This window comes from Anomaloglossus baeobatrachus, chromosome 7 (genome assembly GCF_048569485.1).
Source record: "Anomaloglossus baeobatrachus isolate aAnoBae1 chromosome 7, aAnoBae1.hap1, whole genome shotgun sequence".
Taxonomy (NCBI): domain Eukaryota; kingdom Metazoa; phylum Chordata; class Amphibia; order Anura; family Aromobatidae; genus Anomaloglossus; species Anomaloglossus baeobatrachus.
Genome location: NC_134359.1, coordinates 105,395,505 through 105,415,623, shown reverse-complemented (window position 1 = coordinate 105,415,623; position 20,119 = coordinate 105,395,505). Strand labels below are relative to the sequence as shown.

The window sequence follows — 20,119 nt, the reverse complement described above, 5'->3', positions numbered from 1 at the left end:
CAAAGGCCGGGGCAAAAGACGCGCCCGTGGCCTCATAAATAGACTTCACCAAGAGCTCTGTCAGTGGCATCCTTCAGGGATGAGCCATCGGCAACAGACACAACGGACCTAGCAGCCAATCTAGAGACTAGGGATCCACCTTGGGAGAGTGTGCCCAGCCCTTAACGACTTCAGGTGGAAAGTGATAACGCGTGTCAGTGTGCCGTTTAGCAAAGCGCTTGTCCGGGACCGCTCTGGGCTTCTGGAGAGCGTCCCTGAAGTTAGAGTGATCAAAAAACGTATTGCGCGTACGTTTGGGGAATCGAAATTGGTGTTTCTCCTGCTGAGAAGCAGACTCCTCTGCAGGAGGAGGCGGTGGTGAGAGATCCAACACCTGGTTGATGGACGAGATAAGATCATTTACTAAGGCGTCCCCCTCAGGGGTATCAAGGTTAAGGGCGAAGTCAGGGTCAGAGCCCTGAGCTCCCACGTCCGCCTCGTCTTCCTGAGAGTCCTCAAACTGGGATCCAGAGCAGCGTGAGGAGGCCGGGGAAGAGTCCCAGCGAGGCCGTTTAGCAGGTCTGGGGCTGCGATCCGGACAGGAGTCCTCCGCCTGGGACCTAGGGGCTATCCTGGGAGCGCGCTGCAGCGCGGACCGAGAAGGGCCTGGAGGAGATAAACTAACAGGGGCCGGGGCCTGTGAAGAGCCCGGTCTGGACTGCAATGCCTCAAGCAGCTTAGATGACCATTTGTCCATAGACTGTGCAATGGATTGAGAAAGTGACAGAGAGTTTCTCAGCGAAAGAGGCCAACGCCGGTGACTCTGTCCCTGCAGCCTGCTCAGGGGGAGCAGGGGGATCTACCTGAGCCGAGGGGCCCACAGTTACCCTAGGCTCCGGCTGAGCAAGCGTGGCAGGAGTCGAGCATTGATCACAGTGAGGGTAGGTGGATCCCGCAGGCAACATAGCCCCACAAGAGGTACAGGCCGCGAAAAAAAATCTGTGCCTTAGTAGCTTTGCTCCTTGTGGACAACATGCTGTTGTCTCTTAGGAGAGTGACCACTGAGGGTATATGGGAAAAGGGTATACTGCCTTTCCGAACAGAGATATATATATATATATATATATCCCGGCACCTTAGGGGGACCAGCACCGGGTGACCGGTGTGGCTTACCAACCGCTCACGAGCGGAGTGTGTCCTCCAGATTCCCTGTCATGGATCCCCCGGAGCTGCAGAGCCTTGCTGCTGAATAGCATCCACCGGCAGAATGCTAAAAATGGCGTGGTCAATGAGGGGGGAGGGAGACATGCAGGATGCTCCAGCCCTCAAGGCCGACGTCATGTCGGTAATCCCGCCCTTACCCCTGACAGGCAGGCTCGGGGGCAGGATTTTTCGGACTAGGCCGCGGCGAAGCCGGGGGCTAAATTTAAGGCCGCGCCCGACAAGCAGGCACGGTCGGCGCGGAAGTCCGCCGAAAAGATAACGGACGGAACCACCGCCGCTTCCAGGGAGAAGGTGCGACCCCTGTACAGTCCCCACATGAGGATACAGAGTACCTTCAAGTTGCAGGGCCCGGTCCCTGGGGATGAAGAAGCTCCGGTCCGGCAGGTTCCACCAGGGGCTGCGGAGGGAGCATGGCCCCAGCACATGGATGACCGCATAGGATCCCACTTCTCCCAGAGCCGCATAAGGGATGGTGAAGGAGACGGCATGTGGCTCCAGCCTCCGTACCCGCAATGGGTACCTCAACCTTAACACCGCCGACTTAGTGGGGTGAGAAGGGAACATGCCGGGGACCCCATCGGGGACCTCTTTTCTTCCATCCGACATAACTATGTATGAGAATGCATGAGTGGATGTGTGCCTCCTTCAACACAAAGCATAAAACTGAGGAGCCCGTGATCCACGGGAGGGTGTATAGGCAGAGGGGAGGGGTTACACTTTTTTAAAAGTGTAATACTTTGTGTGGCCTCCGGAGGCAGAAGCTATACACCCAATTGTCTGGGTCTCCCAATGGAGCGACAAAGAAAAACAAACAAAAAAAAAAAAAAACATTGATTTTTAAATAGTTCACTTGCATTTTATTGCATAAAGTATTTGATAAAATAGAAAACCAGAATTTAATTTGCTACAAAAACCTTTGTTTGCAATTACAGAGGTCAGACGTTCCCTGTAGCTATTGATCAAGTTTGCACACACTGCGGCAGGGATATTGGTCCACTCCTTCATACAGATCTTCTCCAGATCTTTCAGGCTTCGGGGCTGTTGCTGGGCAACATTGAGATTCGGCACCCTCCAAAGATTTTTCTATTGGGTTCAGGTCTGGAGACTGGCTAGGCCACTCCAGGACCTTGAAATGCTTCTTTTAGAGCCACTCCTTAGTTGCCCTGACTATGTGTTTCTAGACATGGTCGTGCTGGAAGACCCAGCCACGACCTATCTTTAATACTCTTAGGAGGAAAGGAAGTTGTTGGTCAAATCTCACAATACATGACCCCATCCATCTGCTCTTCAATATGGTGCAGTCATCCAGTCTCCCTTTGCAGAAATGCACCGCCAAAGTATGATGTTTTTTCTCCCATGCTTCACAGTTGGGACGATGTTCTTCAGGTTGTACTCATCCTTCTTCCTCCCAACATGGAAGGGGAGTGGATACCACAAAGTTCCATTTTGGTCTCTGACCACATGCCTCCTCTGGATCAGCCAGATAGTCATTGGCAAACTTCAAATGGGCCTGGATATGTTCTGGCGTGAGTAGGGTGACCCTGCGTGCCCTGAAGGCTTTTAATTCATGACAGCGTAGTAGGTTACTAACAGTAATCTTTGAGACTGTGATCCCAGCTCTATTCAGGTCATGGACCAGGTCATCCCATATAGTTCTGGACTGATTTCTGACCTCACTCAGAATCATCCTTACCCCACGAAGCAAGATTGTGCATGCAGCCCCACACCAAGATTGACAGTCCTCTTGTGCTTCTTCCATTTTCTAATACTTGCGCTAACAGTTGTTGCCTTCTCCTCAAGCTGCTTGCCTATTGTCCTGCAACCCATTACAGCTTGTGCAGGTCCCTTTTTTTTCTCCCTAGTGTCCTTAGACAGCTCTTTGTTCTTGACCACAGGGAGAGGTTGGAGTGTGATTGATTGTGTGGATTGGTGGTTTTTTATCTAGATAACAAGTTTAAAAAGGTGCAATTAATATAGGTAATAAGTGAAGAGTAGGCAGGCTTCTTAAAGTAAAGAAAAAAATAACAGGTCTGAGAGAGCCAATTCTTGCTCGTTGGTAATCACTTATTTTATGCAATAAAATGCAAAATTAATGATTTAAAATGCATACAATGCAATTTTCTGTTTTTTTTTTGTTTGTTTTTTTTTGGGGGGGAGGGTTCGTTCAGTGTCCCAGTTGAAGTGTATCTATGATAAAAATTACAGGCCTCTCCCTTCTTTGAAGGGTGGGAAAACTTGCATAACAGAGTGTATCAAATACTTATTTTCCACCCTGTATGTTCCCCATTAGCCCATCCTGGTGTACATGTCTCCTGGTTTTGATTTATTTTTTAACATAATAACCCCCAAAACAAAAATTCTACTCGCCTTCCCTCCACCAGTGTCCTCTTTGATGCTGCCAACTGACTTCGGTGTGTAAGTGAGGCAGCACATGCCATCACTGCCATGCACCCTCAATCACACACCGTCGCCAGCTGCAGACTAATCCAAAATAAATATTGACTGTTCCCCACATCTAGGATTATGGGCTTCAGGAGCAGTGAATATTCATTCTTTAATAGCGGACACACGTGATCGCTCCAATAAGCTAGCGGATCAAGGAGTCCACTGTAAAATAAAAAGAATATTCACTGCTCTCCAATCCATAATTCTGCACCCCTCTGGATGACTGTTTCAATGGCGAGAGGTGGGCGGGCTTATGGGCGTGGGGAGCAGTGAATATCCATGTTATTTAATAGCAGGCACACGTTTGCACCAGCAGCTGGCTTCCTATAGCAGCGACCCCTGATCCTGTCTCCTGTGACCGATCCACCACACCGAGCCAGGCTCATCTGGACTATAAGACACACCCCTCACTTTCCTCCCAAAGTTGGGGGGAAAAAGTGCATCTTATAGTCTGAAAGATATGGTATGTATGTGTCCGTATTATTTCACATGGAATACAAATATTTCTGGAGGGGGAAAAAAAAAACAAAAACAAAACAAAAAACAAAATCACCACCATGCCAGGAAACCAGACAGGTTTTTCTGTTTTGTCGAATATTGGATTAAATAAAAAGTACACGCACACATTAAGAATTTGGTGCAGGATTTTCTGCACGATTTCTGCTTCTCTTGGCAGGAAAAACACAGTGGTAACCATTTTTGGCGCATATTTTTCCCATCCATTAGAATGGGAGAAATCTGCAGCAAAAACACTGCAAGAATTGACATGCTGCAGATTTAAGTGTGCACCAAATCTGCAAAAAGAAAATACTCAACATATGGGCTCGGTTCCACCTTGTATTTTACACAGACGAGTGCAATCTAATAAAACTTCCAATTGCTCTCACACTAATGCAAAACAATGGGGCAGTGTCCATCTGCGATTGATTTCTCCTGCCATACCGGCATGTGGAATGAATCACAGCATGCTGCGTTTGGCAGAGAGTATCGGCTTACGCACCCCCATACAAGTCTAAGGGAGCGTGTGAAACATGGCACTGCACTCGCAGGTCATCCGAGTGCAGTGCGATATATGCAGAGACAAGTAGTGGAGGAGATGGGGACAAAGTGATCCCTCCCTCTCCTCCACAGCTGTGATGTGATCGCAAGATCAGATCACAGTCACATGACCCTCAGATCACACTCGCAGCAGAGAGTCATTAGCATATCGCTTCAGATGCTCTCGCAAGTGGAACCGTACCCTATACATAAGACTTCAGGATTCTGATAGACTTTGCCGGCATCAGGATTTCTTTCAGGTTTAGTAACAAACATATACTTAAAAATGCATTAAAAAAACGCGAAAAAAAAAAAAAAAAAAAAACACAAACGTGTGCACACAACACTAGGAAAAAAAAACCAAGTATGTTATACTGTTAGTGTATGCATTCAAATTATGGTAATCATTGACACATGATGACAAACAGAAGTCAGTAATAACTTTTTAATGGATAAATGCCTAGAAACACTGCTAACCGTACATGTCATTGTAAGTGTATCCTCCCTGAAGAGCCAAAACTCACCAACCACATTTCTTCTGCCACCTGCTGGCTGTTTAGGAACACAACATCACCAACAAAATACATTTTATAGCTCCTTCATTTCAGTACAGTCCACTATAACCACCACATACTGAGTAATTAATGACAAATATTTTATTTTTTTGTAGACAAAACATTTTTTGTTAAGTGTAAAAATTACTGAAATGGTGACAAAGGGTTCCCTGATCCCAAACAATCAGTTTGCACCAGTAACACGCTGATGGGCCAAACGGTGTACACATACCCATGATAAGGGTATTGAAATCAGGTTTTGTTACGATTTTATTTTCCCCTTCAGGAAAGGAGCAGCGCAAAACAAAAATACAAAAAGTGAGAGCTACACTCCAGATGTCAAATACAAGCAATGGTCCAGTCTTTCCATAGAGCCATTTTAAAGCTTGGGCTGAAATGTAGCCTATGGACGCTCTGGAGTGCGGTTTTTATCCATTCTCTTCTATATTAGATGGTCTGTATAAAGTCACAATATGCTGATATTTCCAGTTGTCTGTAGCTCTATTGGCAACATTACCAAACAAACAAAAAAAACAAAACAAAAAATGATTGGGGCTGGCAAGTAAGGCTGTGTTCACATCACGTCTGAGCCCTGTCTGGCATATACCTCCGGGAGGAGTCTCAGAGGATCTAAAACACATGGCATAAATGTTTTCTTGAGATTCCTCTACACAGCATATTTTTTACTGCATATAAAAAAAAAAAAAAAAAAACACAACGTAAAAAGAAAAAAATAGCTAAATATATATAAACCTAAATATACCAGCCCAACAGAGGCCAAAAAGACTTTTGCTCTCTATTAAGTATACAGGGCCATCAAGAGGTGTTTGCTAAACATATAGAAACAAATGTATAGGTCAAACTAAAAGGTAAAGAGCCTTAGCAGGGATTCTCCCATAAGTAATGTTAATAAGGCTGTCACCCCCCACCTCCCAAAAACCAGTGCCATCTTGGATATTGGTAGTGTGGAGATATTACAGCTCAGCCCCACTTCATTCCAGCTGTGACTGTATAGAAGCCATATTTCTAAAACCGTACAACCACTTTAAGGCCCTGTGCGCACACTGCGTTTTTTGCCGTGGTCTTTGTTCAGAACCTTCCTGCAGTCCTTCCCCAGCAAAGTCTATGGGGAAACCAAAATGCTGTGCGCACACTGCATTTTTTTTCCTATAGGTTTTGCTACAGCTTTTCTGCGGCAAAAAAGTAGTAGCATGTCACTTCTTTTCCGCAGGTACCTGCATTTTTGCCTTGGACAATGGTAAAAAAACGCAGGAACCAAGCAGCTGCAAAAATCGCGGGTGCGTTTTTTGCCACGCATGCGGAATTCTGCCAGAGGGTGCGTATTTTTTTTAAGAAAAGCACGTTTCCCATTGCGCACAAACCCTAAAAGGTTTTTTTTTTTTTTATAAATCAATAGAAAGGGGAACCCCCCCCCCCCCGCCCCCGTAATATACCTTGGAGAAATGTGCTGCTGTCTCCACCTGGACTGACCTTTCATGCTTCAAACTCTATTCAGTGAAGACAGAAGGGGGGGCAATTAATTTTCTCAAGGGGCCACATGAAAAACTGGGGCGGATACAGAGGGCCAAACAAATAGGATGAAATATTAGTCATGGCGTCACCATTTGAGAACAAGAAGCAAAGTACATAAATTTGACATTTTCATGCAGCAAACTCCATTAAACAAAGAAAAAAATAATTAATTTGTCCTTTGTAAATGCCCTCTGACTACATATCTGGTTTCTGGTTATAGGTTTGCAACTATTTGTCTGCGTTGGACTAAAATAATAAAATTGGATTAAACTTACCCCCCCCCTATGCGTCCATCGCTGCCTATCCGCTACCGCTTCAGTCTGTTTACTGGCTGCAGCCGTAGCATCCCGACTACAGTGCATATCACTGCTGCTGCCAATCACAGAGCTCAGCAACTCATACGGTCAACACCAGAAGAGCCGCTGAGCTCAGTGATTGGCATTAGCGGTGATGTGCGCTGTAGTCATGATGTCACCACGGCAGCCAGTAAACAGTGAAGCAGTGCTGGACCGAGGGAGCTCAAATAATATCCGATTATTAGTTTTAACCCAGTGCTGCCCAAAAATTGAGATGAGAGACTCAGGTTCGGTGTTCGTACCAAAGACAGACTCTCTTTTTTTCTTGTAAACAGAGTTCGGTGCTTTACCTATGCTAACTACTTGTGTGAGCATCGCTGTGCTCGGGTACGGTCAGTGCTCAGCCCAGTGCGAGCCCCTTGCAATGTTTGATTGGCTCACACTGGGGGTAACAACAGTGTGATCGGATGTAGTGTGTACTAATTAAAAAAAAAATAAATCTAAAAAAAAATGGAAAAACCCAGTTTACCTGCACACGGATGTGATCTGTCTACGGCTGGCTCCATGTGGGTGGAAACCCGAACTGCCCAATTAGTGACTTCCATTGGGGTTCAGGTCAAGTCCAGGTGCCAAACAGAACTTTAGATAAAGTCCGGCTGGACCCGGCGAACCGAACTAGCCAGAAACCAATCAGCAAAACAAAAAAACAAAAAAAAAAGTTTTCGAATGCAACTGATCCTCAAGAGAACTTGCAGCAGGGAGTCACTGCCAACAGATCTTACCCATGAATCGAGGGAGAGGTCAATCCAGGAGGAGAAAAGCAGTTTTCTCTAATATTATATTACAAAGGTTTAACGTTTTCATATGTTCTACTGATTTATACCATACAAAAAATACAAACAAAAAAAAAAAACAAACAAACGTATTCTTCAAGTTGGGTGCAAGTATCCAAAAGGAAATGAACCCTTTGCAGCCTGTTGACCTTATTAAAGTAGTGTGAAATATACATTAAGCCAAAAGATATGCAAGACATACATGCTGTACTTATGTTATAGTCCTCCTAGACTGTTAAGCTATGTTCACACAGGGCTTTTTTGGCAAGTTTATTTTTCCTGACCAAAACTGATCTTGTGGCAGGAAATCTCCTTTGAGTCACTTGCGTTTTTTCTACAAAATGGGCTGTATCAATGAAAAACATTGCAAAAACGCTGCAAAGAAATGAAACTCATTCTTTGAAATCTGCAGCAAAAACGCAGGTGCTTGACAAAACAGCCAGGAAAAAAAATAATCTGCAGTTGTGTGAGAGAGATATATATATATATATATATATATATATATATATATATATATATATATATATATATATATATATATATATATATATATATATATATATATATATATATATATATATATATATATATATATATATACACATATATATACATATATATACATATATATACATATATATACACACACACACACACACACACACACACACACACACACACACACACATACATACATACATACATAAAACCAAGGCAAATCTGCAGCTAAAAAAATGCAGCAAAAACTTACCAAAAAAGCCCTGTGTGAACATACCCTTATTAGCCCCATACCCTGTCTGCCTTCAGATTTATATGTGGAGTTATACAGAAGATGTGGAGATAGAGAAAAAAAAAATAAAAAAGCATCACACTCCATTGCGCAATGCTTGTAGACTGTTGTCTCCTATAGAAGGATTGCATCCAGAAGAGGGGAAATAAAATAAGCTGGACGCGGTTTGCGAATCCAAGCTTTTACATAGGTTGCTAATTGTGGTGTTCCCGTGCGGGACATTTATGGAATATGGATTTTATAGGCCTATAGATAGTTGTGGCATCAGCATCTGTCATTTGAGAGCAGGGCCCAGGGCAGTGAACAATGGAGAGGTGCTCGTTGCGCTCTACATTTTTTTTTCTATGGCAGCTATCACAATAGAGCGCAGTGTGTGGGACTTCCATCTATCGCACATTAATGGTATATCTATTGATATGCCATAAATGTCCCAAACAGAAGAACCCTTTTAATTAGGGCAACAAAAAAAAAAAAAAAAATGGTCACAGAAAAATGGTCAGCACCAACCATCATGAATACCCATGTTGCATTCTTTTCCATGGATATTTAGTCCCCATAAATTTAGTTCTCAGAACGTCCGCATAATAGTTGTAAGACTGTAATATTGCACCATAAATAAAAAAAAAATACATTACCCAAATAGGTTAACAAATAAAAAAAAAAAAAAAAACCTTGTGGAATAATGTGAACTCTTCAGTTCGGATTTTCTTTTTAGATAGCGTTATACAAAAACTGAACGTTATGTGCTCCAAAAACACTGATCACTGTTCGTGCTCAACTATTTGTACAGTTTTCCCTCCTGAAAGTCCATGTAATGTGCAGAAAAACAAGTAGCATTTAAATAACATAACAATGGCCTCTTATCAGGAAGAGGAGTTAAAAGGGTGAGAGCGCCGGTCCACTGTGCTGAACGATCGCTGCTTAACATCTTCTCCATTGTAACGAGAAGCAAGGCGGCTGCCGAGAGCTACGCTGATTCATTTGACAAGCGTTGTCATGCTAACAAAGAGCTGCAAAATGACATCACTCGTCATATTCACTGAAAACATTACATCTATGAACTTCGTCTCTTGTTAAGAGGAAGCATTCTAAGTGCTGAAGACATGGACAGACCCCCGATGCATCAATTAGAGACAAGGAACAGGAGCTAGATCTCAAAAGCAGGAAACTTCGCATTTGCAGGATCCAATAAGTCTGCTAAAAAGTAAATGGTGCCAGCCAGCCCTGTAACAGCAGTGAGAAACAGGAGTTAGTTATGGCGAAATGTTGTAAACAATCAAAATGACCTCTGCAACCAAGTGTAAAGGCCACTTTACACACAGAGAGAAATCTTTGGCAGATCTGTGGTTGCAGTGAAATCATGGACATATTGTTCCATTTGTACACAGCCACAAACCTGGCACTGATTGTCCACAATTTCACTGCAACCACAGATCTGCAACAGATTTATCTCTGTGTGTAAAGTGGCCTTGAGACCCTGGGTAGGAGGCAATTATACAGGTTATGGAACTCCCCAGTAAATACTTCAAAACCTATTGCGTCATTTAATATGTTATGAACCTGGGTAGAAAGCTAGGAAGGCTGACCGACTCCCTTTAACCCCTTCAGCCCCCGGGCACTTTCCGTTTTTGCGTTTTTGTTTTTTGCTCCCCTTCTTCCGAGAGGCGTAACTTTTTTATTTTTCCATCAATCTTGCCATATGAGGGCTTGTTTTTTGCGGGACGAGTTGTACTTTTAAATGAAACCATAAGTTTTACCATATAGTGTACTGGAAAATGGCAAAAAAATTCCAAGTGCGGAAAAATTGCAAAAAAAGTGGGATTGTACAATAGTTTTTGGGATATTTTATTCACAGTGTTCACTATATGGTAAAACTGATGTGTGGGTGTGATGCCTCAGGTCGGTGCGAGTTTATAGACACCAAACATGTATAGGTTTACTTGTATCTAAGGGGTTAAAAAAAATTCACAAGCTTGTCCGAAAAACGTGGCGCACGTTTTGCGCCATTTTCCAAAACCCGTAGCGTTCTCATTTTTCAGGATCTGAGGCTCATTGATGGCTTATTTTTTGCGTCTTGACCTGACGTTCTTAACGGTACCATTTTTGTGCAGATGCTACGTTTTGATCGCCTGTTATTGCATTTTGCGCAAAATTTGCGGCGACCAAAAAACGTAATTTTGGCGTTTGGAATTTTTTTGCCGCTACACCCTTTACTGATCAGATTCATTGATTTTATATTTTGATAGATCGGGCATTTCTGAACGCGGCGATACCAAATGTGTGTATTTTTTATTTTTTTAACCCTTTAATTTTCAATGGGGTGAAAGGGGGGTGATTTGAACTTTTAGGTTTTTTATTTTTTTTTAATTTTTTAAAACTTTTTTTTTTACTTTTTTTTTTTTTTATTTTACTAGTCCCCCTAGGGGGCTATTACGATCAGCAATCCGATCGCTTTGCACTATCTGCAGATCTCAGCTACAGAGCTGAGAACTGCAGATTTGCTGCTTCACTTTCAATGCCGGCTGTATTCCGGCATTGAGAGGAAGTGACTCATGTTAGCCACAGGCGTCATCACATGACCCTGTGCTACCATGGCAACCGCCGAAAGTCACGTGATCATGTCACGTGACTTCCGGCGGGGGCGGGGTAAGTCACTGTCATGGCGGCGCCCATATACATATCGCTGCCAAGACTTTGGCAGAGAAATGTAAGGGGTTAATGGCCGCGGGTGGAAGCGATTCCACCCGCGGCTAGCAGGCACACATATCAGCTGTTGATAACAGCTGATATGTGCGCCGATCGCCGCCGCCCGCCGGCAGCAGGGGGCGGGGCTTACCGGAACATGATCCATGACGTATCTAGTACGTCATGGGTCGTTAAGGGGTTAAAAGGGAACCGGTCACCAGATTTGGGGCCTATAAGCTGCGGCCACCACCAGTGGGCTCTTATATACAGCATTCTAACATGCTGTATATAAGAGCCCAGGCCGCTGTGTAGAATGTAAAAAACACTTTATAATACTCGTCTAAACGGTCCGTGCGGTGCAGATGGGTCAGATGGGTGTCTCCGATCTTCAGGTGCAGGCACTTCTTTCGGTCATCTTTGTCCTCCTCCTTCTGAAGCCTGTGTGCATGACGCGTCCTACGTCATCTACAATAGCCGGCATTGAGGTTCTGCGCAGGCGAACTACAATGCTTTGATCTGCCCTGCTCAGAGCAGATCACAGTGTGAATGCGCAGGACACCAGTGTCGACTTGTGTGGATGATGTAGGACGCGTCATGCACATAGACTTCAGAAGACGGAGGACAAAGATAGCCGAAAGAGGAGGTGTCAGTACCGGAGACACCAATCCGACCCTTCTGCTCCACACCAACCGTTTAAGTGTTTTTTACGTTCCACACAGCGGCCTGGGCTCTTATATACAGCATGTTAGAATGCTGTATATAAGAGCCCACTGGTGGTGGCCGCAGCTTATAGGCCCCAAATCTTGTGACAGGTCCCCTCTTTAAGGGTTTACAGACTGTCCACAGACAGAACACCGCTTTCCATCATAGCACCCCACCATGTGATTGTCCTTCCAAGCTTTTGTCTGACATTATATATTGCAGGGGCACCATTAAAAGCTGATCTCCGCACAGCAACTTTGTGTTTAAATACATTCAATAGTGAAACTGCTTAATCTTCTGTTATCGATTGTAAAGTGCTTTTATTCAATCCTTTTAAAATTTCACTATTTCTATTATTAGAGAATCACTATAATCATCATGGTGATAGAGTGTGCCCATGTGATATCCTCTGGTGATTCTACGCATCAAGATGGTGATATATTTGTTAAAATGTAGTATTTTACATACCTTCAAAAAGGGAAAATGGAGCATCTGGAGTCCTGCAACCATGTTCTCCATAATCCATGCACCACTCTGCAAACTGTCAGAAGAGCCCAATGTTAAAAGTGTGATTTTATACAATTACCAACAAAATATTTTTTATCATCAAAGTAGAAAAATATGCACAGCACTGGCCAAAGTACCAGTAAAGATTAAACATCTATTTGTTGAGTACAAAGTGCAAAAGTGCATAAAAGCACATATACCTATCTTTTTTTGTGAGTAGTGTATTTGGTTTTCGGGTGAAATTTTAGGATAATTCTAAAATGCCCTCTAACCTTTTCAGGTGAGCTTAATGTGACCTTCTCTACACTTTTGAATTCACATGTCCAACTGTTCAATGTTTCAGTACTTTTTGCACAACTTGCTGTTCTCTAATACAGAGCTTAATGGCAAAATGTGCAACTGGTGTTTGAGTCATGAATCACCCAATAAATTTCGAGGTTCAATTACAATTGGTATTTAAAACAGTCCTCCTCATCATGCTGTTGAAATTTTGACATCATGAGACCAAGATGACACCACACAATTTTGATCAACGGTATGTCGCCATTGCGAGGCTTCAAGCAGGATGTTCTCAGATGGAAGTGGCAACTGAGCTTAGAGTGTCAGAGTGTCATCAGCAGGTTACAACAGAGAGACTGGAAAAGACACAAAGGCAAAGAAGTGAACGTCCTTTAGCCACTGCTAACCGCTTCATTGTGAACATTGTGATCCTTTGGAAAAGGATGATGAAGGCCACACAACTTCAGTCACTTTTCGAGTAGGAGGGAGGCCCCCCAAGTGTCACGTCAGACCATTCGAAACAGTTTACATAAGCTTGGTCTGCATGCTCGACGACCTGCAAGGGTACCTGACCACACCACCAATCACAGGAGTCATCGTCTTGCAGATGAGGGACCAGTGGGCCTCAGTGCTGTTCACTGATTAAAGTCAATTCATGCTGAGCAGAGTTGATGGTCGCCAACGATGCTGGAGATGTCAAGGAGAGCACTATGCATCAGCTACTGTTGTCATCAGACGTCCCTTCGGTGGTGGTGTTACAGTGTGTACAGGTGTGTGTAGTCAATACAGAACTGCCCTGCACTATGTGAATGTTACAGTAACCAGCCCCTACTACTTGAATAATATCATTAATCCAGTCATTGTGCATCTCCATGAACAACAGAGGCCTAATTTCATCATCATGAACGACAATGCTCCAGCTCATTAGGGTCGCATCATTAAGGAATGGCTGATTGAGACTGGGGTACCTCAAATGAAGTGGTCTGCACTTACTCCAGACTTGAATCCCATTGCAAACATTTGGGATCAGCTGAGTCGCCATGTAGAGGCTCATAACTCTGTACCCCAGAACCTCAATGACCAGAGGGCCACCCTTCAAGAAGAGTAGGATGCTGTGCCTCAGCAGACAATAACGCCACTTGTGAACAGCATGAGAGGTCGTTGTCAAGCTCATAACATGACAAGTTATTGAGATGAGGAAATCACCATTCCATGCTTCTACTTAAATACCCTACTTTCATGAGAAATACTGTGGTGTGAACTTTTTACGTGTTAGTGAATTTCACCTGAAAGTCATATCCCAACACACGAGTGCAACTATAGCCGCAATCATGGCTTCTTGTCCTCAGACACTTCCTGAAGGCATCACCTAGCCTGAGGACATGAAACGATTGTTGCTGCTATAGTTGCACACGTGTCCAGAAAAAAAAAAAATATGAATTTTAATGGATGATACCTTAGGAGTCCCGTGCACATTATTCTAATGACTACAGCGATATTTTTATTCATTTTTTCACACAGAGCATTGCCAATGCAGTGTGTGGTTATCCTGTGAATTGCTGTTATAAAGCTAAGCTGCTTAGTTGTGGCAACGTTTTTGTCTTCATTCTTGTACATCATTTAGGGCTGCTTCTCACTTGCGAGTTTCTCGCAGTAGAGCAATGCGAGAAAATGACGCATTGGAATCGGACACGTTAGTGAATGATTCAGCTCTCATCTGCGATTTTTTTCTTACGCCCTCCATGTCCGGCGTAATCCACGGACCTCCAGCGTCGCATCCAACTCTGCTGCATGAAGGTGACAGGAGCTGCAGAAGACCTCCACGCGGCAACCTTTCACCTCCACGCGGCAACTGAAGACAGCCGCGCGATCAGCTGTGCTGTCACCGAGGTTCCCCGCGGCCACCGCTGGATCCAGGTAGCCTCAGTGACAGCTCAGCTGATCGCGCTACTCACTTCAGTTGCTGCATGGAGCGGACAGGAGCAGGTGTCTTCTGCAGCTCCGGTCACCTTCATGTAGCAGAGCTGGAAGTGACGCTGGACCATCCTGGATTACGCCGGACATGGAGGGCTTTTTGGAGCTTATTAAATTGGTGAACCAGGGAATTTGTTAGTGTTTTTTATTTCTAATAAATGATTTTTTTAGGTGTGTGTGTGTGTGTTTATTTACTGTAACTTACAGATTAATCATGGAAGGTGTCTCAGACGCCTGACATGATTAATCTAGGATTTAGTGGCAGCTATGGGCTGCCATTAACTCCTTATTACCCCGATTTGCCAGGGCAAAATCGGGGAGAGCTGGGTACAGTCCCAGAACTGTCGCATCTAATGTATGCGGCAATTCCGGGCGGCTGCTGACTGATAGTTAGGCTGGGGGGCTCCCCATAACGTGAAGCTCCCCATCCTGAGAATAACAGCCTTCAGCCATATGGCTTTATCTGGCTGGTATTAAAATTGGGGAGGACCGCACGCTGATTTTTTTTAATTATTTATTTCACTGCACAGTATAGACACGCCCACCGGCTGCTGTGATTGGGTGCAGTGAGACACCTGTCACTCAGCGTGGGGGCGTGTCTCACTGCAACCAATCATAGGCGCCTGTGGGCGGGGAAAGCAGGGAATATGAGATTGTTTAATGAGCGTCCGGCTTTTTCAAAATAGTAAAAGCCGCCGGAGCAGTGTGAACGCCGTGCAGTGCCGCGCCGGGGTTCGGGGAACGGTGAGAATGAGAGAGGGCTGCTAACTTCAGTCACTCGGAGGATTAGCGGTCACCGGTGAGCCCTTCACAGGTGACCGCTAATCAGGACGCGGCACAGAGAGCCGCAGCATGACAATGAAGTCGGGTGAAGTTCACCCCAGTTCATTCTGACAGTGCGGCTCTGTCTGTGTCTGCTGTCATCTGCCATTCAGCTCTGCTGCATGGCTGTCTGTCTGCTGTCAGCGGCCATGTAGCAGAGCTGAATGGCAGATGACAGTAAAAAATACGCATTACACACGCATTATACACACTAGTAAAATCATTAATTTATTCAGAAAAAGCATCGCACTTGCGTTGCACTCGGACCTAATGTGAACTAAAATCAGCCGAGTTTTTTTCAGCCCAGTCGGACCGATTTTACTCGCATAGATGTGTTTCCAGCCTTATTGTCAAACTAGCACTCAAAAATGAGAAAAGGTAAGCAGAACTAACATGAACTGGCTGTTATTGAAAATGTCCTGTCTGTTGGTCCATGAGCGAGCTAGCAGATGTGAAATGTTCCTATTTAAGCCCTAACAAAGCAGTTTAGTTTACTATTTTGCACCTTTTTTTACTTCTTTGTTAAGGGTTTTTCTAGGAAATTTCTCTGAAAACTCCTCAACTCTTCTGTGTTAAACATTGAGGCCAGTGTAATCAATTGGGAAAGTGGTAAATTGGCCACATGGCTCATCTATAAATGTGGCTTTGCATGGTTCCATAACTCAGCCACATTGACGTGCAGTGACATGGCTCCTGCAAATCTTAGGCATCCCGTGAACTGGACTTCCCCCTGATCACACATCGATGGTCTATATTACAAATGGGTTATAAAGCACCCCTCACTCCCAGTAAATACCTTCAACCCATCAATACTCCACAAAGTACACATCGGTCAGAGTGCCTCTTATCATGCACATCAACATAAGCTCAGTGATTGACAGCTGGTCTTCACTAATGACCAGGTCAGAGAAACTCTGATCCAGGCAATTTATTAAGACTGTACTCAATAGCATCTAAAGAGCCTATAAGGAAAAACAGAAGCAGTGCCCGGTGCAATACCTTGTGTTATAATTGGAATAAGATGAATATGCTATACGCTTGCACTTTATGATCTACTGGAGGTGCATCATCAATGCAGATGTGTGAATCAGTTTATCACTGCTGTCCTGCTGCATTCACTTGGGCCCCAAAAGCCATATGAGGGGTTATGTAGAAATACACCAGGTATAAAAAAAAATAAAATTAGAGCCCATCTATTACCAGATCGCATGGCCACTACATACCAACAACTTTTTACTCATAACCATCATGTTCATCCACCATAATCACACACAGGTCCTATTGCTCTGCACCTATAGGGCTTTTTGCACATCTCTAAGGAGCTTAGAAGGAGGCGAGAAACAAAAAAACATTGCAAAACTAAGTGTTCATCAAGTGGATGACTCACCTTTAAAGAGAATCTGTCACCAGGTTTTTGCTGAGAGCAGCATAACGTATTGAGCAGAGATCCTGAATCCAGCGATGTGTCACTTACTGGGATGCTTATTGTAGTTAATCTACTGTTGATTAAACTGATTTTTTTTTTTATCATTACAGGACTACTTGGTGTGCTGCCAGGTAGTCCAACATATTCATGAGCTCTGTTTAACTAGTAGATCTGCAGCAAAGAACACATTGATTTTTTATCAAAGTGACAACAAACCGCTCAGTAAGACACACATCACTGGAATCAGGGTCTCTGTCTCTACGTTATGATGCTCTCAGATGGGGGGAGAAAAAAACCTGCTGACCGATCCTGTTTAAGTAGAACGCATGTTTGTCAGAACCTACAGCATAAGCCAAGTGTGATTTAAAGAAAAAAAAAAGTGGACAAGCAGTGTAGAACCAGACACATATACAAAGTTCTTGTCATAGTCTATGGAGGAAAAAGCGGAGTCACATGGGACATGCCATGAATGTGTCATCTAAATGCCCCTTCAATGGAACTCCGCAATAGGTTTACACCATGTGGGGGCTATTTCCTTACAATACTTGCAAACCACTCACCTTACACGCTCTGTACAAATATTTCAAATCATGTGTCAGGTTGTACATTGCAAGGAAACTATAGGCATTTCCTGCTACTCCATGGCATATGCCGTATCCTTTCTTCAATAATCCACGTTGCCAAGAGATCTCAGCACATTGTGCAGCATCTGCTAGATATTCAACATCCTGAAACATCTGGGGGAAAAAGAAAATAAAAAAAAAAATTTACATATTGGGTCCCTTTAGAGCAGTAAATTCTAGAAGTGGGAGAATCAATTCACCATGTGAGGAAAATCCCCTGATTTCAACAGGTGAGATGTGTGCCTGCCAGGCGCAAGTGGAATCACATTCCACCCGCGCCTCTTACCCCCTTACAGCTCGCTGTCAAATTCTGAGAGCGAGATGTATCAGTGTGCTGCCATAAGCATAACTTACCCACTCCCATGGGAAGTCACATGGTTGCCATGGTAACACAGGGTCATGTGATGACTCCTGTAGATATCATGAGTCACTTTCTCTCACTGCCGGTGGACTGCAGTTTCTGAGAGTAAAGCAGCTTTTCTGCTGTGTTGCTGTGATCTGGAGAAATGGAAGAGCGATCAGACTGCTGATCGTTTTAGTCCCCTAGGGGGACTAGTAAAATAATAAAAAAAAAAGTTTTAAAAAAAGTAAAAAAAAAAAAAGTTCAAATCACCCCCCCCCCTTCTAGTCCATTGAAAATTAAAGGCTTAAAAAAGAAGGGAATATTGTTTACTTACCGTAAATTCCTTTTCTTCTAGCTCCAATTGGGAGACCCAGACAATTGGGTGTATAGCTACTGCCTCCGGAGGCCACACAAAGTATTACACTTAAAAGTGTAAGGCCCCTCCCCTTCTGGCTATACACCCCCCCGTGGGATCACGGGCTCCTCAGTTTTAGTGCAAAAGCAAGAAGGAGGAAAGCCAATAACTGTTTTAAACACAAATTCAACCCGAGAAACAGTCTCGGAGAACTGAACTGTTCAACATGAACAACATGTGCACCCGAAAAAAACAAACTTCCTAAGAAAACAGGGCGGGTGCTGGGTCTCCCAATTGGAGCTAGAAGAAAAGGAATTTACGGTAAGTAAACAAAATTCCCTTCTTCTTTGTCGCTCCTAATTGGGAGACCCAGACAATTGGGACGTCCAAAAGCAGTCCCTGGGTGGGTAAAAGAATACCTCGTGATAGGGCCGTCAAACAGCCCTTTCCTACAGGTGAGCCACCGCCGCCTGAAGGACTTGTCTACCTAGGCCGGCATCCGCCGAAGCGTAGGTATGCACCTGATAATGCTTGGTAAAAGTGTGCAGACTCGACCAGGTAGCCGCCTGGCACACCTGCTGAGCCGTAGCCTGGTGCCGTAATGCCCAGGACGCACCCACGGCTCTGGTAGAATGGGCCTTCAGTCCTGATGGAATCGGAAGCCCAGCCGAACGGTAGGTGTGAAGAATTGGTTCCTTGATCCACCGCGCAAGGGTGGATTTGGAAGCTTGCGACCCTTTACGCTGACCAGCGACAAGGACAAAGAGTGCATCCGAGCGGCGCAGAGACGCCGTGCGGGAAATGTAGATCCTGAGTGCTCTCACCAGATCCAATAAATGCAAACCCTTTTCAAATTGGTGAACTGGATGCGGACACAAAGATGGTAAAGTGATATCTTGATTGAGATGAAAGGAAGATACCACCTTGGGAAGAAATTCTGGAATTGGACGCAGAACTACCTTGTCCTGGTGAAACACCAGGAATGGAGATCTGCATGATAACGCCGCCAGCTCGGACACTCTCCGAAGAGACGTGACCGCCACTAGAAAGGCCACTTTCTGTGAAAGACGAGAAAGGGAAACCTCCTTCATAGGCTCGAAAGGCGGCTTCTGGAGAGCAATTAGAACCTTGTTCAGGTCCCAGGACTCCAACGGCCGCTTGTAAGGGGGGACGATATGACAAACCCCTTGCAGGAACGTGCGTACCTGAGGAAGTCGCGCCAGGCGTTTCTGAAAAATACGGATAGCGCGGAGACTTGACCTTTAAGGGAGCCAAGCGACAAACCTTTTTCCAACCCAGACTGCAGGAAGGAAAGAAAAGTAGGCAATGCAAAAGGCCAGGGAGAAACTCCCTGAGCAGAGCACCAAGATAGGAATATCCTCCACGTCATGTGATAGATCTTGGCGGAGGATGGCTTCCTAGCCTGTCTCATGGTGGCAACCACTTCATGAGATAAACCTGAGGCCGCTAGGATCCAGGACTCAATGGCCACACAGTCAGGTTCAGGGCCGCAGAATTCAGATGGAAAAATGGCCCTTGAGACAGCAAGTCTGGACGGTCTGGTAGTGCCCACGGATGGCCTACCGTGAGGTGCCACAGATCCGGGTACCACGACCTCCTTGGCCAGTCTGGAGCGACGAGAATGGCGCGGCGGCAGTCGGACCTGATTTTGCGGAGCACTCTGGGCAACAATGCCAGAGGTGGGAACACA

At 44.7% G+C, this 20,119-nt stretch overlaps 1 protein-coding gene across 3 annotated transcripts in view; it reads right to left on the bottom strand.

The window, feature by feature from the left end:
* LANCL1 (LanC like glutathione S-transferase 1) overlaps positions 1 to 20,119 on the bottom strand; it is an 83,585-nt gene that overhangs the window by 6,315 nt on the left and 57,151 nt on the right. For 2 of the 3 annotated variants that reach the window (XM_075318952.1, XM_075318951.1), the window contains exons 8-10: positions 17,648 to 17,824; positions 12,548 to 12,620; positions 8,534 to 9,916 (exon numbers count right to left, since the gene is read on the bottom strand). In XM_075318952.1, the coding sequence (XP_075175067.1) occupies positions 9,840 to 9,916; positions 12,548 to 12,620; positions 17,648 to 17,824 (327 nt within the window). In that variant the 3' untranslated portion in view covers positions 8,534 to 9,839. Of the gene's footprint in view, positions 1 to 8,533; positions 9,917 to 12,547; positions 12,621 to 17,647; positions 17,825 to 20,119 lie in introns of those variants that run through there. The other variant, XM_075318953.1, reaches the window with a different exon arrangement.